The following is a 24,955-nucleotide window of genomic DNA, read 5'->3' as shown; positions in this document are numbered from 1 at the left end:
AGAACTTTTTGTAGGCCTATACACATTTAGGAAATGAGATGGGGGTTCTGCCCAAAGTCGAGCACCATAAAAGTAACGTAAAAGTAACGAGTAACGTAAAAAGTTACTTTCCATAGAGGGTAACTAAGTAAAGTAAGGGATTACATTTTTAAGAAGTAACGAGTAACAAGCAAACACTACTTTTTAAAAGTAACTTCCCCAACACTGCTCCTCATTACCAATTAGTGTCTGACTGTGTAAAGAGGGGAGACGTTCCTGATAGCGCTGCCTTTTCATTTCCTGAAAACAATACCTGCATCTTCTGTGTTTGCTTTTCTTCATCACACTTTCTGCAGAGTCCTCAATCAGGCCAACTGGTGGTTGCTTGGATGAACAGCTGGGGTTGATGGGTCTTGATTGTGACTGTCTGTAGACTCTGTAGGATTTCTTGGATTTGTTGTGGTTTGTTTTGGGTCTTGTGATGCAAGATTATCGATACAAATTCCAGTGTTGGACATGCACAAATGGCAGCTTTAAATTTGCATAAAGATTAATTCCACACAGAATCAGAATCAGGTTTCTTGCCAAGTAAGTTTTCACATACGAGGAATTTGCCTTGGTACATTGGTGCGTAAGAATCACAATCAATAGAAAAATATAAATTAAGATAAAAAATGGAGACAAGACAAAGGAACCACTATATACAAATATAAAGAGTGAGGGAATATGTACAAAATGGCTGGATACTTAATAAGTAAAGAGCTGTACAGAAATGTGCATAAAAATTGACCAGGAAGTCTGCAAGTTAGCAGTGTGACATATAATTATATTTGCATTGTGCAAGAGAAAAAAAACCAACGGAAGTGCATTAATGTAATGAGGTCGGGATTTATAAAAGATGTGAGTAGTACTGTGTGCATTCATTTTCTTAAAACACTGATGGATGGGATACTAAAGGAAAAGCACTGAAATAAAACCAAATGTTCTGAATTACGCTCTGAATCATCTCTTTATCCTTAATGCCACATTACAAAGGAGTTTTGATATCCCAGAGAATCCAGTTCATAGTAGGCTATACAAAAAAATCAAACAAACATATCAATTAACTGGATCCAGAAACATTAAAAAATGCTTGTTGCTTTTATTTCTGTAGCTAAAACATGTTTTGTTTTTCCAATGTTCATTAGAAGTGTATCATTGATGATACGGTTAGGTTGGATGACTGCTGGTAAAACAAACAAAAATGGTACAAGAAGTACAATAAAGAGTTTTATATGTCTATTTAAGGTGTCAATAGAAAGGTAATCATAAGGGAGTCATGGTACATGGTGCCCTTTGCAGAAGTGAGTAGGGCCTTTGTGTTAGCTGGCAGGCAATAATAAGGGATTTGTTTCTGGCTTGTTTTACAGACCAGAGACACGACATGCTGAAGTAAATGAACAGCCAATATAAGTCTTTATGGGTGCCTTGGAGAGACGTGGAAGGCTGACTCATGTTTTGGACATTAATTGTTCAGGGTTACTTTAAAATTGTAATCCAATACAATTACTAATTACCTGTTAAAAAATGTAGTCATAAATTACTTTATGGTACTTTCGGATTACCTCAATACCAAATATACAAATAAAAACAAAAGAATGACTGATGTATTCTAATTGGAAACAGAACAATAAAACCGTAGAAAAGAAAATGTAAACCAAGCTTTTCAGCATAAAAAATGTTAAAAACTTGCTTTTCATTAAACTAATAAAGGCAGTAGCCCATAGACCTAGCTATGGTTTGTGGTGTGAGACTTCACTGTAGTATGTTATTATTTCAAAATTGTAACCTTGATAATAATCCCAATTTAGTTAATGTAATCTTATTACATATTTCCTTTTTTTCTGTAATTGATTACATTCACTTTTTTGTATCCTGATTACCGAAGCCTGATTGTGAGGTAGTTGATTTATTTGTTATTAGTGTGAATGGAAGAAGGAAAGCTGGCTGTTTATTCTCATGAAGTAATGCTACTACTAAACTACTTCGGCACAAGTTAACTGGATTAGCGAAATTCAAGTGAAATTTAGTTTAGTTATATGTTGCTGTTAACATATGCTTAGGTTACCTGTGCTTGCAGTAAAAGGAGGTATAACATGGTTTTGTATTTTGTTTTCATTATGTTGTGCCTAAGCTGACTGATACATGGTTTTTACATGTGAGAGTCACAGAGCAGGAAAGCTAGAGTTTATTCTCATAAAGTTAATTACTTTTAGCCATTACACAGCTGCAGGATGATATGAGCATCTCTAAAATGTGAGTCGCTGTGCCATTTATGGACTTGGCACAACAGCTGTAATTTTATTCATCATTTATATAATTGAATTAACCCCATGGAGACAGGATCGGTCAGGATGGCAAATATATGGTACTTTTCTACACTTCAGACAGGCGCCTTTCCTCAGGTTGAGTCCAGTGGTCTGTTGGAGCTCTTAGGACATTTTTATTTTAAATAAAAAACAGATCTGTCTACTCTGGAAAGACAATAATATTTTTCTCTCCTGTCAAGTTTATTACTTTATTACTTTATTATTATAAGATTTTTCATTTTAGCTGCTTAAAGCTTCAAAGTTCCCCAGTATTTGCTGAAGTGGCATTGTTGTAGCAAATGGATTTGTGGTGCTCACAGTATTTTTAAAAAGCATTTGAAATTCAGAATCAGTGGCCAATACGAACCTGTATTCTGATGACTTGGTATCTTTTGTATTATGCCTGCATATTGAATACTTGTATTTCATTCAAAAATAGTCATTACATTACAACTGCTTTCGCTTGCAAAGTGCCACTGGGATTCATCCTGTAATGTGACATTTAACCACTGGAATTCGGTGCTAATTGTAAGTATGTATCTCACTCCCTTTCCTGCATCTCTCCCTCAGCGCTGCTGACCAGCAGGGTGGAAGTAGACACCGCATGCCCCCTCGGCCATTTCCCATGTGGGAACATGAGTGAGTGCCTTCCACAGGCGTTGCAGTGTAATGGACACAAGGATTGTCCAAATGGAGCTGACGAGCGTCGATGTGGTAAGTGTGTGTATGTAAATTAAGCCTCGGAACATTGAGGGTGACCAAGAAATACTGCCGGCAAAAAACAAATGATACATTTTTATTTTGTTACTGTACCTGAAACTGTAGCTTAACACAATGAGTGTTATCAGTCTTCCCCTAAAAAGGTTCATTACATTCCTTCCCTCTGCCAACTGATGCGACTGATTGCTGTCGACAGATATCAACAAAATAAACAAACTTTAACACAAATATACTTTCATTGCACATAAAGGCTAAAACCTGAGTCATCATAGCTTCATTTCACAAATTTGCCTTTTTACAGCATGTAAGTTTGATTTTGAGTATCCATACAAGTAAAAGACAGAGAAATCATCCAGCTAGTTTCAACAGAAAGACAAATCTTTTTTTTTCTTTTACGGTAATGGCAACAAAAGTATAAATCCTCATTTAACACTTCCAGGCAAAGGGTGAAAGTTAAGAATACAATTTACCTTGGATATGGTGTCTTTTGTCATGGTGGTTTTTCCTACAAGCAGAGTTTAAACTCAACCACATTGTGGTCTCTGTACTTTACAGCAAATGTATCAGACTCTTCTCTGATCAGCAGGAAGAAAAAAAAGCCAAGAGAAGTTGTGCACTATTAGCAGAGACTTGCTCATGTCCTCTCCAAGTGAGTTAGTAAGAGCAGGTAAAATCAAGTAATTATTAAAAGTTCTTAAATCAACTCCCATATCCAAGCTGTGCCAGAGAATTTGAAAAAAAGTGAAGAGGATTTCGGATTCCTTTATATCCAAGTGATATTTGTGAATATAAATGTTTAAACCTTTGTCAGTATGGACATGCATAGTTAGATTAGTTAGATTCTGCACAATTCAATTGTTATTTCATTTTACAAAAACCATGAGCACCTACATTTTTATACTATACTATATAAGTAATATTCCTATTTAAATAAACAACTTCATAGTATTTTCATCTTTGCCCAAAAGAGTTTTGTGCAAAAGGAATTAGACGCCTGTTCCAAATAAAGGCAGGTTGAGTTCAGAAGCAAATTTAAGTCTGGTCTATTAACTGAAGTTTTTTGGTAGTGACTTATTGAGAACAAAAGAAGTTATAATCACATAAAACTTCTGCACATAATGGCTATATATATCAAACACAGACAAAAAGAGAGATTCAACAGTTACTGTGCTTTCCTACATTCACAAAGGAACAGGCTGCTTGTCAGTGGATTAGTGAGGGCTTCATTGACATCAAAGCACAGCTTTGTGCCAGCAACCTAAACCAACCTCCTGGGAGAGCTCACAGATTTATGCCATTCTGACAGTTTATTATAAAGACATACCACTGGAGTCATTCTGGTCCCAAGTGTGGACTAGAATGACTGCCATAATGCAGCAGAGAAGAGTCCGTTCATTTTACACCATGGCAGCAACTGAAATGTTTAATAAAATCAAGAATTTAGGATGACATGCTTGTTGCATTGGTGATACAGTTAGTAAAGTGCTCACAGCAGTCCTTGTGTCTTGATGGTTTTAGCAAAGGAGAAAAGGAAAAGGTTCAGATTTTTATTTGTATAAATCATAAATGCCAGTTCACTTTGTAATGAGTTTTAAAAAGCAACAGTATCCTATCATATTACTGCACATTTATTCATTTTGAAATGCAAAGACTGTTTTTTTCATTTTGGTATTGTTTGATTAAATATTCATTAAATAATTTGAGCCAGAGCATTGGAGAGAGTCACTTTGATACAGCCCCATTTAAATGTTAACTTAAGCAATACTTAATGTGACACATGCAGAAACAGTGTTTTGAGAACAAACAGTTCTTGTATCTTGGCAAAAAACCCCAGACCCAGACCTCCAGAACCCACTGGACCCTTGCTGTCCTATATCCCTCAGGATCTTGGGCCATCTGGAGTATGAGCCACTGGAAAAAAACCTCCTCACCACACTCAAAAAACCTGCAAAATAACTGAATTGGAGAAGAGAACTCTGGGCCTAAGGACAGAGTAACACTGACTGGATAGCATAAAAAAAAAGATGGAATACACAAGAGCCAATATTTCAAAAAGAGACCTTTCATTCTCAGAGAATTGTTCTGTTTCACATATTAACACCATTCTGGTATTAAAGTATCTGTTAAACTTGATTAAAAATGGTTTCACATTTTGGGAAACAAAGCTTATTTGCTTTCTTTCCGTGAGTTATGTGAGAAGAATGGTACCAATCTCACATCTGTCTGTTAGCGTCATGTTTAATATACGTGTATTAAAAAAGAGCAATTTTCAATATATATACTGTAACTCGTCACACCATGTGCATGCTCATCGTTCACTGAAGACCAGATTGATTTTTATTTTAATCTAATATACTAATGTAAATGTTTGTAAATAAGTAAAAACAATTCTGAAAGAAGAAATGACACAAGGAGTTTACAGTATTAGTCATGAAATGCAATAAACACATAAGGTTTTTCCTACGTCCCTTTTTATGTAACACAATATTATATTTTGAAAAACAGTGTACTTTCTGCAGGGTAAAGGCATATTTTTCATATTGGCTAATAAACAAGCACAAATTAGTCTCAGTCTGGCTGTGGTAGTATGTTCCTGCCAATAACCAGAGACCCATTTGGAGCTGTATTACTTCTCATCTTTCCCATCCTCATCATCAGGCAGCCAGACCTTACTCTCATGTTGTACAACATTGCTGTAATAAGAATTTGGGAAAAAACATACCAATGGGCACCAGGCCCTTCCTCAGTATGCTATACATCATCTTCACAGCCGTCTTGTTACTTGTTCATTTTCAAAGGTAAACACTGACCTGCTGGAAATTTTGATAAGGGTTCTGTATACAACTTGAATATATAAACACTGCAGCCCTTTTATCTGTGGGGTCTCTGACATTTGAACGGTGAATCTCTGTGTAATTTTAGGCAAATATCTGCATACACCACAGGGAATTTTGTGTAATTGCATGTGTTGGATAAAAGCAACTTGCCTAGTGCGTGACCCTACACCTGCTAAATACCTGTTCTTCAAGCCAAACTCTCTCCAGTTAAATCTAAGCACTCTTATATTTTAATCATAGATATAAAGTGTGAAAATGTAGGCTTGTTCAGTCCTCCAGGTGCTGTTTTGCACTACACCATGCTCTTTAGGCTAGAGTGAACAACCAAGTCAGTGGGAATAAAAAGGAGAGAACAGGTATCAGATAATATGTAAGTTTTTTTGTTTTTTTGTTTTACGAGGTTCTTGTCCATAGTCAGTATATCAGCAGTCATAAACCCCTAGTTTGGAGAAGCAGCCAGGTGTACCAGCACAGAAGCTAAGCGATATACTGCTGTGGATGTTAACAAAGGGTATTTTAACCACCTAAAAAGTGGACACTATATTTAGAATATTTTTACCACTTTACCTTGCTGTCCGACAGCCCTTTCCGAGGGGAAACTGAAGCCATTATATTGCTCTCTCCAAAGCCACTCTTTTCTTTTCGTCATTTTACCTCGCAGAACACAGGAGTTGCTGCTCTACCGCTGCCTTGATTTGTTCACTTGTTTGTGTTATACACTTACTTGTTCTTCTAGGTAAAATTACTGTGGAGTGGCTTTGAAGAGAGCATAGATGGATATAATTGCTTCAGTTTCCCATTGGAAGGGGCTGCCTTACAGCAACGTAAAGCTGTGAAAATATTCTAAATATAGTGTAGGTAAACGGAGATGTTCTCCACGTCTGCAGTGCTTCTCTAAACTGTGCCGACTGCCGTCTACTATGGTATATAATATATACTAATATGCAGACTATGGATAGATACCTCATACAACCCCACTTCAAAAAACTATCCCTTTAATTGGTAACAGGCTCAAAGAAAATCTTCACGTAAGAGGGAGTGCCATAGCATAACATTGTTTCTTTTACACCAGTGTGCTAAGGTGCCATTATCAGATGGTAAAGGATGGCCTAGTAAAATTTAGTTTTGTCAAAATGTGTGACTAGCTTTTAGTTAGCCAGCTAGTTTCAAAGTAAAAACTTCAACAATCATCAACAGGAAAAGACATCATTGTAATGTCATTTTTGTGGGGGTAGCACGCTATGAGCCGAACAGGAATATCACTCTGTGGACTCTAGACACTGGTGGTGGTGGTGGTCGCTGAAGATGTGACTTCTCGTGAGTTGAGTGGAAGGACCCATAGTTGCTGGCTCTGATGAAACTGGAGGTGAATGGGGTGGAGGAGGATTGCACTGATCTGACTCTGAAATAACATCTGACAGCAGCAGAGACAGGAACAATTTTGAAGTTTCACAGCAACAACATGATTGGCTCACAGAGGTTGTCGCAAAGTCTGATTGACTGAACGTAAAGTGTGGATGCCCTCAGTCAGCTGACTCAGTTGAAAGAAGGAAGAGAAAGAGAGAAATACAAATAAATAGAGTAAGCATTAGAATAATATTCCTGAAGATACTGTCACTTGGCTTCATTGCCGACTAATTATAAAACTCGTTTATTTCACCCACACGTTTCTGCTCTTGGCCTTCCTCATGGTGTTGATAAGCTGTTTGTAACAACTGTGACGAAGTGAGACCAGCTGAAAAAGGATGGTGAGGAAGATCTAGGGCCTTATTTAAGCAAAAGAGTGTCTGCTCTTTGCTTGGGTGAGGGCAGTTTTAAGGTACATTAGGTCAGAGAATGGTGTGACTTGTCAGAGGGTTCAGCAAATTTATTACGGCACAGCCTCACGCCTTCTGCAGGTCCTAGCGATGGGTCAAAATGTGTTTTAACATTATAAGTGGGCTTCCATAGGAATGTGCATATACCTTTTGGCACATTTCACCATATGTGATACCCAGTCTGGAATAATATAATAAAAACTTTGGTCTGTGAGTTTATTTTCTGGAGTATTTCATTCCCAGTTAATTTACAGCCTCCAGAGCAGCATTAGAGAGGCTTTGAATGGCTGACTGTAAGCTGTGGGTGGTGCACACTAAGAATGTGCTGGCTTCCTTTCAGAGATGATATGTTTGACAGCTCTCTCTGTCTTTTATTAAACAACATCTACAGCTAATCTGAGGTTCATTCAGATATTCAGTGCCAATTAGTCTGATATAGTTGTTATAATCCCTTTTTTCTGGGTAGAAAGGATGAGTGTGTAGCTTTGTTCAGTGTCGGCATAGGTTGCTAGGTTGCAGGCATAAAAGGTGAAGAAGTGATACTCAAACCGACGAGGTGGGAGTACTTAATTTTGACTTATTGATACTCATTAGAATACCAGTCAGCCAAGCACAATGCAAGGTCTGCCCTCACTGTGGTGTAGTTATGTATAATAGTTGCTTAGACAAAGTAGATGAGTATAAAATATTTGTCTTGATAATGAAGTTTTGCAGTAGACATGGCAATAGCCTGGAGCCAACTTGTGTTTTGATAGTATTGATCTCAATAACATAACAGATTAATACATTCAACAATACTTAGATTGTACCAAGTCCCTTGTGTGCTTGAAATTTGGCACCTGTCAGATCTCTTTACATGTAGCTGAACTGACAACATTTTTAAAAATAACTGCACTGAAACGTCAGGAAATTATGCCAGAACAGTGTTTTCAGCTCAACTTCTGCAGTCTCCTGTGAGGCACATTTGACTGTAATTAAAAGTCGACATCTGAGGGTCCTAGTCCAAAACCTTCAGGAAATCATCCAATGTGCAAAGATATGGCTTTCAACACTGCAGTGATTTAACAAAACAGAATGCCTCAATGCTGGTGAAGTTAATGATCACAGCCATCCAGCTGATTGTTTTATTTGACCTGTCTGCCGTGTACAGATAATTATTGTTCCTTGTTTGGCTTTGCAGGGGACAACTTTGGATGGGCGGACTTATTTGGTCAAACGCTACACAATACCAATCCTGTGGACCAGTACTTCCTGAATGAGTGTTGTAAGTGTGTGTGTATACAGTATTATATATGTCGCCCTAGAGCACTAGACCAAAACAGTAGTCGGTTGACCAGACTCATTGACAAAACTGGTAATTTTACCATCAGATAATCACACAAACTTCAACCTGGACAGAAACAAAATAAAACTCTCCAAAGCTGTCTTTGTTAGCCTTTCCAATGTTCCAACAATCACCAACTCTGGTTTGGTAGAAATAAATAAATAATTTCACCGACAAAGATGAAAAAAACAGCAGTTTCACTCAATGTCCTAGTTGTACACAGAGATATGTCAACACAGGCAATGCATCTGTATTTAAACCTACTACAAGGAGTTTTTAACTGGTTATTAACTTTATCTGGTCTCAGTTTAATACTGTTGCCACTATAGGACGAGCACACAAGGCTATCAGCGAAAAGATTGGCTATTTTTATATGGTTACAGGGAATAAGAATTTAAAAAAAAGACAAAAGTTCCTTGTCGCTGCTTTAATGTGGATCACTCACAATACCCAATGTAATGTAATATTATGGTTAGCCTCAGCTTTAATACTTTTGACTCTAAACTAGACCTTTAATTAGGTCCAGTGTGTAGGATTTAGTGGCCTCTAGTGGTGAAGTTTGAGATGAGCAACTAATTGAACACCGCTGCCGTCAGTATTTGATGACCTTGGAATCAGTACAGACTGTGAAGTGAGTAGGAGACACTACGGTGGAAATGCTGCATGGCTCTGATGGCTCTTTTGTTAGGCAGGTGAAAAAATAGAATCCAGGAAATCATGCTTAATGTCAAGTGGTGCAGATAACCATGGAAAAAGACTAAGGCACTCTGTCTATGAATGAATTAATGTAATAAATTAATAATTCAAGCATGAGCAATAAGACAGACCGACACTTATCGACTCTAAGTCTTAAACAGGTTTCATTGTGTCCCTTATAGGTTTCAAAATAGGTTTCATGTTGTGTCCCACATTGCCACTGCTATGAATTATAAGAATTCTGTAATAAGTCTCTATAGTTAACATTTATGAAAACTATTTTAAAGTGTGTGTATGCGTGTGGGTGTAGTCTTGCAGGAGTATCCAGCGAGTTGTGACTGCATACAGACAGACGTAGAGTGTGTGGAAGTCAACCTGCAGGATGTCCCTCTACTCTCTCCAAATGTCACCTGGCTGTAAGTGTCCTCTGACTGTAATGACTCTTATACTTCTATCTTTGTAACTACCAATTTAAGTAGTCTTCAGAATGCTTGTTTCCTCAAGAAGCTAATTTAGGTTAGGACCTGGTTTCATCAGGATTTCTGACAAAAGGGCCTTGTGAACAGAGGAATGACCTAAAAAAACACCAAAATCCAATTACCATGACTGTTCTCAAAGGATTAGAAATCCCTGAAATGTTTAAATTTGTTGGATTTCGGTCTCAGCTATTGTTGCATGTTTAAACATTTAAGCATTTTCAACCACCTTCTTTTGTACCTGGCTTTGGGACCTCTTTTTGCTCTTTGAAGTCTAAGCCTAAACCCCAGGTTTAACTTCGCGGATCTCGTTTGTAATCTGCTGAAATGACTTTGAGTGGGGTTGTGTACTCAGCATTGTGAATAAAGAAAGACAAAAACTCTGCTGATGTTTTTAAGTGCTGGTCAGTGTCTTGGCAGCTGTAATACCCAGTGTTTCTCTGCTGGAAACCTGATGCAGGAGTTTGACTTTTGCGTGACTTGGTTAGAGAAAAGCAAAACTTCTTTGTTCTAAGAAATCTAAGAAATAGTTTGACATTTTGGGAAATATGAGGCAACCTCATAATGACAACAAGACTCCAGAAAGTCCATGGAAATGGTTCCAGCATGTAACCCCCTGTAAGACTACAACTTGTTCCTCAAATGCTCGTTATCCTTATTATTCGATATTCAGTATTCTTTGTTAAATGCAATCATTGTCTCATTTAGCGGGTATAGTTGGAAGCTAATGTTTCCAGCAGCAGTGTCTGGTGTTTCCCTTCTAAGTGAAGAGGTCCCTGAATAAAACAAATTGAAACCACCTCTGAATGAAATAACCATTGATTGAACACTGACTGGAGTAGCCAATAAAAAAAGATTTACTTCTGTTTAGGACATTTTCACAAACTGTCCGTACATTCATCGCTGTCTTAGATCCTCCGCATCTGACAAGTCATTCTAGTGAGGCCTGATTGCTTAATTGAATCATCCATTCATTTGTAATTTGGACTCTCAGTAAGAAACCTCACACAATTGATTGCTCTGTTGCCTGTGAGAACCAGGAAAAAAATACTCTTTAAGTCTTTAAATATCAGCTCTCCTAAAACGAGCTGTTTTGTTTGAACAATTTTGTTGTTGGTTCATTAATTTCCTCAAATTGGCAAAAAATCGGTTATACCCCGATCACTATGTCTCATTTAATGAAGCCACCGTTTGTCCTGAATGACTACAGACTGGTGTGATGGAGTGGCCTCTAGCACTTTCTTTCACGTCCTCTAAATCTTCACGAGCTAACATTTTTTAGGACTTTACTTAGATTGTTTTGTACTTTCTGTCAGATGTCATGCACATGATTCTCATCACACTCTTGACCTTTGCGAGATATCTCGGTTTGTTTTTAGGTGACATTTAGATTTTGGCATCGATTTCATTTGCATATTCTCATAAATATGCCATTTTCCTCTCAAAGTGTCATCTTATTTATTCCGGGATTGTTAAACGAAAGGAAGCAGGTCATTTCACACGATCTTTGCTTTTATACAGGCCATCACTCTGTTTCATATTTAGTAGGTTGCTCTTGATAAAGTAGAAGTTCTTAAGTTAAGTAATGCATGAATTTTCCGCAGCCAGACATCAATGTTCACGCTTCAGTAAGTACAGAACTGAATGCTGCTGACAACAACGCTTTGCTCCTGCTTTATCTTCTCTGCAGTGGCTGCTTTTTGGTTGTAGAATCAATTCCACAGTTTTACTGATTACTCTTAGGGATCTGTCTGGCCTTGCTTCGATATCGATTTTAGATTGAAATATGACTAACCCAACCACAGGCCAGAGCCTAGTTTGAAATCCCATATGACTTATTGGACCTCCTGGTTTTCTAGTCTAAACAAAAAATTGCACCCACACACAAACACCCATAGCAAAGGCACAGCGAGGAAGCATTACACTACTAGTTCAAAAACAATTTGTAGTAGTATTTTTCCTTTTTTCTTTCTGTTCTGTTTCTTCCATACAGCAATTTACTTGCTGTATTTCCTCTGTTTTAGTAACTTTTATTCCTATGTTGGGAGGCAACTTATTCAGCCACTGCTGTCAAGTTTGTCAAGTCTGATAGCTACCGAGAGGTCATCGGGGTGACCTCAGCTTGAGCTTGTCGAGGACCAGTTTTAAAAGAAATGCCTGAGAGGTGTGATTTGCGACTCACAAGAGACTTAAAGGCAGGATAAGTTGACCCTTGCTGCATCGATTGTAACTATTCTTTTTATGGATTTATGTCCCACAAGTCCCCCAACTTTATGTAAGTGCAATATGAAATTGCTGGAGGGCTCAAGTAGGTCAACAGTTTTTGTGGATTGGTTGAAATGAAGTTATTATTGTGGACCCCCTTTTTTTTGGTCATTTCAGTACTTTTTTTCATTTTCTGTATTAATAATCAGAAAACACACAGAGGCTGTATTTTTGTTTTGAAATGAGTTGACTCAGATCAGCTGTATCAATCAATGAGGGGGGACAAGGAAGGTAGTTTACCACTACATCCCTGCATACAACTGGATCCTGGACTCATCTGTATTGAAAGGCTTTTAATAACAACCTTGGTGTTAATATATTTGCTTTTTTAGGTGTCTGAATGTGAAAGCCCATTGTTGGAGAATATTGTTGCTTCCTTTGCTGATGCGTACGTGTGTTATATTGTAGTTAAATAAGCATGCAACAGCTCTTTTTTTTTTTTCCTTTTTGCTACTAATGGTGTGATCTGCTGTAGTGCAAATAAGTTCAATCTTCTTAAAGATTCAAACAAAGATGGCTCACTTGAAGTCTAATGCAATTTTTGGGCTCATCAGCTTTTCAAGTCATTACTGTGCCTACTCTGACAGACGGTATTTCTATTATTATTAAATCTTGAAACTCTTTAAAAGCCATTTTAGAATAAAATAGCTGTAGTTAAGATTTTTGTGTCACTGTTTATTGCTCATAATGCTTCAGACCTTTCTCTCTCTCTCTCTCTCTCTCTCTCTCTCTCTCTCTCTCTCTCTCTCTCTCTCTCCGTCTGTTTATGTGTAATGTGTGCCATGTTTCTAACTGTGGCATTTCATGGGTTTTGTTATAGGTCACTGAGGAGCAATGAGATCCGAGTGTTGTCGGATTTTGTTTTTTCGGAATACTCTGCCCTAGAGAGACTGTGAGTATTTTTATGCTGTTTTCCACATGCACGCAATATATACTTTTAGATCGGTTTTCTCATCATTCATTTGTTTCTTTATTCACAATGGGTGTATAACTGTGGCTACTTCCTCAGATTCTATTAAAGGAGATTTTAGGTCCTTCACACAACAAGTTAACATGAATGAACAAAAATCAAAACTGGTGAATGTAACACCTTAAGAAAACATACATTGCTATACAGTTAATTAGGTAAAGGAGGTATTTTTACTATCACAATGTAAAAAGATTAGAAAAAGACAAAAGGACAAAAGAGATACATATACATATTATTCAAGGAAACATAAATCCATAATATAGATTAGAACACATCACCTTTCTTGGTGAATTAAATTGGTATTTTGACAGTTTCTTCATCTTTTCAACAGAAAACACTACTGTGTATTACCATTAAACTATGCTTTTTTTGCTCGTGTTTAAATTTAATTTGAAACATTTTACAGACAATTTGATCACAAAACCAAAATGGGCTTAACACACACATACAAATCTATAATGTGCTGCCACGTCAACATAAGCCAGTTTGTTGGATGCCTTTTCAAGCATGGATGTTAAGTCATTCCTGTTACTCTGTCTCTTAAGTCACGGTGGATATGATGACAGACAGTATTAATGCTCTAATGAGATTTCATTGTGACGCAGTACATCTCTACCAGTCAGACATTTGTGTGTTTTGAAAAATAGTTTGTGTGTGTGTTTATAAGTTACTGCATTTTACTGCACCAGACACCAGAACCAGACAAACTGGTGTCATTATGTTGATTAAATTATATTATAGTGCATTGATTTTACTATGTGAAACAGAAAACAGTCTATGCAAAAAGAAAAGGCTCATGCATCTCACTGATGTCATGATGTGATCCAGGCAGCTGGAGGGACAGTTAGTCTGGAATCTCTTGCCTTTCAAAACTTACTGAGAAAAGCTTCATAAATAATCATGTCAAATGATAAACAAGACAGCAAAGAGGCACAATTGTCACAACTTGACCCTCGCCAATAACGTTTAACATACTATTTGATTTCTAGTACAACTAACAAAAGCCTCAAAAAGAAAAACCTCTGACGAATTAAAACAGAAATGTATTGCAAAGATTAATTTGTTCACCTTGTCTCATCCAGCTTTCATATCTGAAATTATCTTGCATGGTTTCAGATATAAGATGCAAAATATAGTATCTTGTTCCTGCTTCTACTTAATTTAACTCCACTCATACCATATGTTACCATTTACAAAAACAAAGATACTTCAATAAGTGACAGATGGCCGGATATCTGCATGCAGACTATTTCATTTGATAGAGTTTTATTTATCTGGGTTTCATCTGAGACTGATACAGACTATTTCACAGTATACTCGGTCAGTTTAGTTAGTGTAGATGTTTGTAAGGAAGTGTGGATTAGTGTATCTGAAGAACTACACAGAACTAAATCCTGGTTAGAATTATACTTATCCATAAATGAATCACACTTCTCGCAAGTTCTGTCTTATCACAAATATGACTTACCATACCTTACGAAAAAAGGTGCAATAATGGAAATAAAGTGAAAGACATTGTTGTCAATCAATCAGTCAGACTTTATTTGTATAGCATTTTTCATACAAGCAAAATGTGACACAAAGTGCTCCACACATTACAAATTAATATAACAGATTAAGATGTATAAATACATATATACACAAAATAAACAGAGTTATTAAAAGGAAAAGCATTACAATGTATAAATGGAAAAAGGGGATAATTAATACTAATAATAAAATTAAATAGATAGGGCCAATAGAGGACCATAATGGTGAAAAGATACCTCCCCATGGGTCTTTGTTCTGGCTTTGGGGATGATTAAAAGTCCACTACCTGAAGACATGAGTCATAATGTAAAAGCAAATCTGATAAATAAGTAGGGCTAAGACCATTAAGAGCTTTATAAACCAATAAAAGGATCTTAAAATCCATTCTGAAGCAAGCTCTCATCACTTTATTTACCATGGTTATATTTATTTTCCCCATATATTGTAGTACATTAACTTGTATTACATTTACTGCCATTAGATTGCTTATGAAATGTGGCAAGTCATGACACAAACACATTTTGTCTTGGCACTCAGAGAAGAGATCAACAACAAGGAAGATAAGCACAGCACAAGCAGTTTTCACACTCAGTTACCTGAAGTAAAATATAGCTCTTCTCATCACTTTTATTGCCTCGGCTAAATGTTCCCAGACAGCTTGCATCATTTAACTATACAGTAGTTATTAAACTAACTACCCAATGTCATCAGTTTGTTGATGTTGTGATGACTCAACGTACTGTAATATATCATCAATAATGAAGACTTACTGGCTATTCTAACAATTCTTAAGTGTGACTCCAGAAATATGTCTGCAACATCATCATCACGACTGGCTGTTCATCAAGATTCAAAACAAGATAGAGCAATGAACATTATAGGACTAGAAATGGCGTCATTTATTTGTTTAATTGTGAATCTAAAATGGTAAAACATAAATAGATCAAATAATTGAAGCTCTAGTCCAGCACCTGTTTTTGAGGGCTTTGTCCATGAGTCCATCATGTCTCAAAATGTGCAGTGACGTAGACAAGGTTAAATTGTTTTCATCAAGCGGGTCTGTCTGCACAATCTATAAAAATAATAGCCTCTGATTGATAAGGAGTACACACTGTTTTCACTGACCCCTGTGTGTGGTTGTGGGGAATATGCTGATGAGTGTATTATCCTTTCACTCTTACTGAAGGGTGAAAGCAAAAAAGAAATGATCGTGCAGCAAATGATAATGATGATATTACTCTAACAACAGGGTATTAATCACTTTGACAGCTAAAGTGTTGGAGTTTCGGATTAATTCAGTTTTTTTGTTTCTCTTTTCGCAGGTTTCTGCAGAACAACAGCCTCCAGTTTATATCCAAACATGCCTTCAGCGGCTTGCACAATTTAAAGAGATTGTAAGTATCCCACTCACTTCATTAATGTCGTTAATATCTCCTGAGACAACTATATGGATTGTTATTTTTCTTCACTTCACTTTTTTTTTCTTGCTTTCACTTGTATTTCTGACGAGTTTATCTCAATAAGTGCCAAATGAAGAATAGGCAGGAAGAGATCAAGTATTTATTAACTCATTTAACACGTTTAATACAAGAGGTAGAATTCAAGGCGCTTCACAGCGCAATGTGTAAAGGTTGGGGACCGCTAATCTAAAATAACTGTTCTAGCCAGAATTCAGATTTTTTTTAAGAATCATACCCTCTTAATAGAAATATTTTTTGGATTTGTTTTTTTTCTCAGTGTTTTTCTTCACTCTGACGCTTCGCCGTTGTGCTATTACGTTCTATTAGCTCTTTGACATGTGTACTTTTCTAATGCAGAACAATGTGGCAGAGTGTGAAAGCTGAATATAGCTTGTTTTCAGGTCTTCAAATTTTAGATATTTATCTAAACTTTGGAAATATCTTTTTTTTTTTTTTTCACAGAAATTAATGAAATGTTAAGATATACTACTGTATGTATCTAAGTTTTCCTACACCCTCAAAAATCAAGAAGGCCTCTCAACCCCCTGTGAAGCTTTGACGACTGCCAGGTTGGGAGCCATTGTTTTAGATTATATTTAAATTCTTTAAATGAATAAGGTGACCATCTTTCACTGAACAATTCTTGGTTATTTGCACACAAAAAAGAAATTGTGATCAGAATAGAGCACAGAATTGCCAAGCTATTATTATTATAAATTGTTTTTATTCCATACTGTTGCTGTGACACTGTGCAAATCTGAGAATAAACAAAACAGAAAGGAATAAGATCAATATCAGAGGAAGCCAGGCATCATATTATTATGAATAACGGAAATCTGCTTATGATTTCTACAAATACCAATCCTAAACTAGGTATTTCCAGTAAGTATATTAAGGTCAGAAAATGGGTTTTAGACACAGTGAGAAAATTCTAGATGTAGCTTAAAACTTACCTCGTCCGTGAACAATGAGTGACGTCAGATAGATTTTTATCAACAATGATGATTGTGAAACAATGAAGACAACAGCTCCCATGATCCCACACGTTCCCATGTTCATGACGTCGTAAAAACCACATCTTTTGTTAATGTTTTAATGTGACAGACCTCCTAGCGGCAAGAACTGACGTACTGTACGCTTAATCGACTAATTATTTAGTCTGTGAAATGTCCAAAAATTGCAAAACTGAAGCCCATCACAGCTTGTCTTGTTCTGTTGGACCAAAAGATATTCAGTTTACCATGCTATATGACTAAGATCCTCACATGTGAGAACATGATACTATGAGACTAGAGAATGTTTAGCAATGTTTTATTGTTGTATTGTTATTGCTTGAATTATGATCAAAATAAATGAACTAATTGATCGATCAATTAATTGATTAAGCTCTACTGTGTTTCATATATAACTTAAGATATGTTGGTAGGTATGTTTTTGTGCACCTTGTGTATCTATAGGAGTCAGAGAAACTACACTAAAAGATGAATGAGATCCATAGTTTCAACCGTTTAACTTGAGGTGCTTACAGATGCCTTTATTTCATCCTGCATTGACTGCTGTAGCACACTTTTCTCCTCACTTAGTTTGTGTGCTCGTAATTGTCTGCATTCAGAATGCAGCAGCACGATTACTCGCTAGAACAAATAGACGGTCCCACATTACTATGGTCCCTTCACTGGCTCCCTGTTGCATATAGGATTCAGTTCAAAATCCTCACCCTTACATACAGAGCTCTGCACAACAAGGCTCTCGTATATGTAGCTGTACTAATGCAACAATACACATCAACTCGCTCCCTTTTTTCATTTATACAATGCTTTATTCTATTATGCATTGTTCCTTCCTTTATTGTCTTTTGTTTTATATTGCCTATTGTGCCTTAATTATTTTACATTTCCTCTGTGAAGCACTTTGTGATCTGTGAGAAGCGCTATATAAGTAAATTTTACTTACTCACTTACTTTACTATATTTATTTAAATCCATCCCTCCTTTTTCTGCTTTCTCTCAGGTTTCTTAGTGAGAACTTGATTTCCTCCCTTAGCCCCGGTGTGTTCAATGATCTCCATCAGTTAGAGTGGCTGTGAGTAACACCCACCCACCCACCCACCCACACACACACACACACACACACACACACACACACACACACACACACACATATGCACCTACAGGATGTCACTGTGTTGTGTACTCTACTGTGGTTATATATGAATGTAGAAGGAAGGACACTGTGTGACTGCTGAAATATGCAAGAACACGTTCAAAGTTATCAGTAAGTAGTTCCGGCAGTCACTATGTCTGTATGGGCTTTCTCCCTTTTAGATTTAATTTGTGGTTTTGGGTGTCCTCCTGCAAACAAATCCCCTCAATGCGCTTAAAATCATCTGGGTTGCCGTAGGCGAGAATGGAGAGTTGTATTTGTACCCATAACTAATCATAAATTATGGACAGCCGTGTGGATTGAGTCTTATTTTCCCTGGGAAATCAAATTTGACTCAAGTGTAACATAAAACAAAAATGAATTTGTGTTCATCTCATGAGGTCAAGAGCTTAGAGAAGTGGATTATTTAGTTAGTGGTCCCTAGTTTTGAGCTGTGCACTTTGTTTCAGGCATGTAACAAGCTGCATGTATTCTGCATTCAGACTCAGCAGGTCATACAACAATGACACTTTGATACCATTAGCCCCTTCACTCCTCACTCTATAATTTGTCTATCTAGTGACAATTAACACCCAAACAGAGAAAATTGAATCAATAAAAATGAGTAAAAAGCATTTACAGTGTGGTAAAAAAAAAAAGTCCACTCTGTTATTTGGTCTTGGAAAACATCGTTTTATAATAGACAACACTATCTCAGAAGTTCAACTGATAAGAAACAGCGGGAGTAAACTGCATCAATGTTTATTTATGTTACCCTGTAGGTCACCAGTGAGTGAGTGTGTGATGATAAGGTGTGTGGTATGGTGTTGGTGTAGAAAAAATGCTTAGACACCTCTGATTTACTGTGCTGCTTCAAAGGCATATAGCTCCACATTTTGGGATATAGGCCTTTTTTGCCAAGAGTTAGATTACAGGATTGATACCACTCTCATGTCTGCATTGTAAATATGAAGACACAGCCAGAAGTCAGTTAGCTTAGCTTAGCATAAAGACTAAAAACAGGGGGAAACAGCTAGCCTGGCTCTGTGAAAGTAACCTACCTTTGGAGGGATCAATTTCTGGCTACATTTAATGTACAGACATGAGAGTGGTATCAATCTAATTCTTTATAAGAAAGCAAACAAGCATATTTCCCAAAATGCTGAACTATTCTTTTAATAACAATTGCATAATTGTTTTTTATTGTTTTGTTTTGTTTTTTCCCAGGATGTTGGATCATAACCCACTAAGCCTCCTGTCCCAGGATACTTTCATTGGGCTCCAGTCTCTCATGTATCTGTGAGTTGCATCATTTTTCCTTAAAAATGTTCTGTTATAGTGTTGATCTTGTTCCCAAATGTTCTGAGTTCTCTGAAATGAGGAATTTCAGAATTCTGTTGTGCATACGTGTGAATGTATTAAAAAAATCTATACATACACTAACTGGAAATTACTCAATATAGGAAAAAAAAGTATTTTAGTCAGACCACATGTATATCTGTCGTGTGAGGCATGCCAGAACTTTTCTACAATCAACTTTCTTCCAAACCCTTTTAGGGGAGATCAATAACTTCCATGCATGTCAAATGTCTGCTTAGTTATACAACTCAATTACAGGCCTCATTTGATGCTCAGTCATGTCTTTGTGTTATGATGGTGATCAAGTATCAAGGGAGTCAGTCGAGCCTTACGGATGCCAATATATCAGTTTCTCCTGGCTAGTGTTGTTCATTTCATAAGCCAGCAGCTCAAATCAAGTCAGGTTTATAGAGCACAGTTCAAAACAACAGGCTGATCAAAGTGATTTAAAATGCAGTTACAAAATAATCCTGTCGTATTTCTTAGAGGAGATGCACTTTAATAGCTTTTAATGCCCTTTCCCTTTTGAGATTCTCTTAAAAATGATTGTTTCCATCCTTACAGACCACTTCACATTTCTGTCTCTCTTTATCTCTCTCCGTCATCGCCCTTCCACTTCCCTCCTCTCCATCCAGTCTCCCTGCATCACTGACCTGGCTTGGCTCAGCCCTAACTATTGTTCTTTGTACAACATCAAGATTACACTATTGCTCTCCCAGTTTTTTATTTAAGTCACATTTCTTCACATTGTCGTCCGCTTCACACCTATCTGCCCACAGTTCATTTCTTCACTTGATTGAATCTCTTTGTTTTCTTTTTAACAGCTATCTTTTTCTTTTTAATGTTTATGCTTGAAAGATAAAAGCCCCTTTAAATCTGTTCTCACTCTGTCTGCCTAGTCAAAGAGTGTTTGTACCTCCTGGTAGTGACTGTTAGACAGGAGTGACCATATGCCTCTCTTTTGGTTTTCCCCGTTCATCAGAGGAATCAGCGGAGAGTCCTTTGTTTCTGGTCTCTGCTTCGTCTCTCCTCTGAAGTTTTCCCACCCGAAATATCAAAGTCTGTTTTTAATCTGAAAACTGTGTGGAACTGAGATGTGTCGACTATATTGTAACTTTTTAGTGTCTAAGGGGGATTTTACTCCCTTTAGTTAAAAGACCATATCAGACGGGTTTCATGTTCTACCCCATTAACTACAGATATAGATACATATGCTTTGGTTTATTGCCATCCATTTTTCAAAGCAAAGGCTTTTACTCTAATTTCCCCTCTTCTAGACAAACATTTCTGTTCATTTCAGGACTTGCAGAGACTTGAAAATGACCTGAGATAGGTAACACATGACAGTGAATTTGGTATTTTATCCATTGCTGATTGGTAATGCTGTTGTGAGCAGATATCCTGATATTAGTTATTTGTGCATGACTGACACTTAATTTCCTGTTGTCTAGCCCATTAGTCACTGCCTTTCTGTTGCAGTAGCTTTCTAAGTTTTGTAATTTATCCTTGTCAGTTCCTTCTCTTTTTTTCAAAATAAGCCCCAGATCTTTTGTATCCAGGTATTGAAGCTGTTGGAACAGTGAATCAGCTCTGTCCTGTAGTGGTGGGAACTCCAGCTGTGTAGAGTTGTAATCTCTGTTTTGCAATAACATGTTTTTTTCCCTATCGTCAGATCCATGGTGGACACCTCGCTGCAGCAGCTTCCTTACCCCAGCTTCTGTCAACACATGCCTGCCCTGGACTGGCTGTGAGTCTGCTCTGACAGTGTACTTGGTGCGTGTGTGTGTGTGTGTGTGTGTGTGTGTGTGTGTGTGTGTGTGTGTGTGTGTGTGTGTTTGTACGCATACATACAAATAAATGAGGCTGGTTGATAGAGGTTACAGGAGGTTGTGCAGCTGACAATGTGAGGATCAGATCAGAGTGGTCCTCCTGACTACCTGGGAGGTGAAGTGTCCTCAGCTGATGTCAGCACAGTCGGTCAGCTCGACCAACTATTTCTGGTCAGCGAGTGCGGACTGGAGAGTGCCTGCTGGATGAGTCTAATAACGACCCTTTATGACTGTTAGCAGCTGGTCTGCACTCATATACACTCCAACAAACAATGTCTGTCATTTTTTCTTATCAAAATAATAAAATACATTACAATTTATTTTAATTTTGACTAAACTTAGAAGTAAACATACATTTTTTCACTAAATGAAATTGACTCAAGCAGCACTATACACATATTAACATGTGAACGCAACATGTGTATCTTTGTCTTGTTAAGTGTACACACTGTGTTCCCCCTCCCACGCCTTTCTGCTCTCAGGGATCTTGAGGGAAACCAGATTCAAACTCTCAACTACTCTATCTTGAAGACCTGCAGCAAGCTTGAAGTTCTGTGAGTATGCCATTTTAAAACTCAATGAAAGCCAAAATGCTTGAAACACAATTGATTTTATCAAGAGTCATAAGACATGTTTTCATAACATTTAGGGAGCTTTTAAAGTCTATACCCCCCCTCCCCAAAAAGACCCTACAGATTAGGTGCATATGCGTCATGATAATTTATTCAGCAATTGAGTTTCTGCCATCAGTTATGCCATATTGTCTTTATCAACAAAAACGTTTCTTCCAGCCTAGTGGTTTATGTCAAAATGTTTCATTTAAATTCAGCTTTGTTCAATACAGTGACATTTTTACCACTCTGTATATAGAGTAAATAACGTTTAAAGAATCTGGCTGTATGTGTTGTGGTATCAACTTTTCCACAACAGTTTATATTTGAATTCAAATTCAGGTCCTTATGCTGAAAAGTTGGAAATGTCAGACCTTTAGCTGCCTGTGACTCTACAAAACATTTCATATTTAGGACCATTTGAGCTACACTAATCAGATTAAATTGTAGAATTTGATCATTTAAATTGTGGACTAACCCTGGGAAGCTCAGTGTACCTCTGGAGTCCTGAACACTTAGTGGTCCATAAACACAATCTGGTTTTCATGTTCCTATTCTGTTTCATATTTTAGACAAAAATAATGAAATTATGGATTTTTCTTACTTTTTTCTTCTACTTCATCATGAAGAATCTGAGTTTCGTCAGAGTTTGAATCACTGACAAATTGGACGAATAATAATCAAGACAGATAATTACATTTGAACTGTGAATTAATAAAATACCAGTGTATAGGAATTAGTGACATGTAGCGATGTAGTTGCAGATTATAACTCGCTTCGCCCTCCCCTTCCAAGTGCAAAGGAGAACCTACGGTCGAACCCTATCTACAGCCAGTGTTTGGTTTGTCCATTCTGAGCTACTGTAGAAACTGTAGATATTAAAGACTCATTCTAAGGTAACAAAAACAACAATTCCTATATTCAGGTCATTATGCACTAATAAAAACATCTGATGTATATTATATTCCATTTCTGCCAATAGCTCCTCCTAAATGTTACACACTGGACCTTTAAGAGATTCCAGTTCAGCTTTCCTCGGTCTCTATCTCTCTGTCACACACACGCACACACATCAGACACACTTGTCTACCTTTATTAGTTTCATTAGTGGACATAAACAACAACAAATGCTTGGCAGCGTGCCATGTTCCATCACATTACCAAGAATTAGGTCAAACAAGGACACAAATAGCTGTATCTCCTCAAAATGTGTTAACATTTAATAAATGCAGACACAGAAGAGCATTAATCAATAAATAATATATTAATATTTATACACATAGCGCAAAAGGTTTACATTGCAATGACAGAGTTATTGGGTTTTAACAATGGATTTAAAAGAAGGCAGTAACCTTACAAGACCGAGGTGATGAAAGAGGCCCAAACAGCATTTTTCACCAGAAGGGCTCAAACAGTGATGACAAGGCTCAGAGGGGGGTAGGCTGAGATGTAGACAGGAGTGTAATCACTTTCAAAAGCAGACAGTGAAGGGTAGCATAGATTGATGAACTGGCAGCAGCTTTTTGCAGCTACAGACAGGAGATATTGTTTCTCAAAAAGTCCAGAGTAAGGGGAATTACAGTATTCAAAATTTGTAACATTTTCAAGTAACTCAAATGACAAAGGAACCTGATTTTAACACTATGCCTTAATATGATTGTACAACTTTGTCACAATGAGCAGCAAATGAAAATAATATAAAACTACACCCAATTTATACTCATCAAACTGAGGAAAAAGTGTGGAGACTAGACCTGAGACGTTTGATAGAGTTACAAGAAGCAAATGGAAGGCATTGCTTGCATGAAGGAAAGACGTCCAGCACTTAATGACTGACATGCACGACAAGGTAGAGAGTACACTTCACTTAAGCTGCCAAACATAAATACAAGCTGTCTGCTTTGATGTCCAAGTTGTGTGACAGCGTTAATAAATCTAGAAGGAAGCTTCTGGTTTTCATTTTTGCCGGCGCCGTTTTTATTTTTAGGAATCTCACAAGCTGCCCTCGCTTACTTTTCAGTGCCATCAGAGGTCACGTTAGTCCCCAGTAGGGAGAGTTAGTCAGTTATAATGTCCTCAGAAACATTTGCAGCCCATATTTAAAAAGCCTTGCTGTCTTGTTCTATGTTTTTTCATCACTGGAAGCAGAGGAATGGCTTCGTAAGGTAGATGCAAACCTTTTCTCTGTTTACCCCACAGTTGGCTGAGAAAACAATTAACACACACAGACACTGACATCTGTTTTTCATTTAAAAAACTAAACAAATTTAGTGTGTGACATTTCAAACTTAACAAGAATCTGTGATCATAATAGATTAAACAGAGATGAAAACCACTCCACTCAGTCAACTCTCAGCTTCAGAATGAGTGTGAAATGTGTGCAGCGTGTCAATCTAGCTTCACCTTTTCTGTGTACAGGAGTCATGTTGAATCTTGTCAGTCTAGCTGACAAAATGATCCGGCAGTATCAGTATCTGTAAATGGGGCTTATGACAGTAAGGTCGACAGTTTGACTACAGGTGATGAAGTAGAAGAGCAGCGCTTATTTGTCCCAAAGATGTCTTTCAGCAAGGAACTGAACTGCCATCTTCT

The 24,955-nt window shown here is 37.2% G+C and overlaps 1 protein-coding gene across 2 annotated transcripts in view; it reads left to right on the top strand.

Annotated features, from left to right (window-relative positions):
- The window catches only part of rxfp2a (relaxin family peptide receptor 2a), a 48,827-nt gene that overhangs the window by 8,008 nt on the left and 15,864 nt on the right, over nucleotides 1–24,955 (top strand). For both annotated transcript variants that reach the window (XM_051400715.1, XM_051400714.1), the window contains exons 2-10: nucleotides 2,898–3,041; nucleotides 8,882–8,965; nucleotides 10,032–10,137; nucleotides 13,283–13,354; nucleotides 16,285–16,356; nucleotides 18,433–18,504; nucleotides 19,792–19,863; nucleotides 21,596–21,670; nucleotides 22,235–22,306. In XM_051400715.1, the coding sequence (XP_051256675.1) occupies nucleotides 2,898–3,041; nucleotides 8,882–8,965; nucleotides 10,032–10,137; nucleotides 13,283–13,354; nucleotides 16,285–16,356; nucleotides 18,433–18,504; nucleotides 19,792–19,863; nucleotides 21,596–21,670; nucleotides 22,235–22,306 (769 nt within the window). The remainder of the gene's footprint in view (nucleotides 1–2,897; nucleotides 3,042–8,881; nucleotides 8,966–10,031; nucleotides 10,138–13,282; nucleotides 13,355–16,284; nucleotides 16,357–18,432; nucleotides 18,505–19,791; nucleotides 19,864–21,595; nucleotides 21,671–22,234; nucleotides 22,307–24,955) is intronic.

This window comes from Dicentrarchus labrax, unplaced genomic scaffold (assembly GCF_905237075.1).
Source record: "Dicentrarchus labrax unplaced genomic scaffold, dlabrax2021, whole genome shotgun sequence".
Classification (NCBI taxonomy): Eukaryota; Metazoa; Chordata; class Actinopteri; family Moronidae; genus Dicentrarchus; species Dicentrarchus labrax.
The sequence above is the reverse complement of the archived record's forward strand: the minus strand, read 5'-3'. Positions and strand labels throughout refer to the sequence as shown.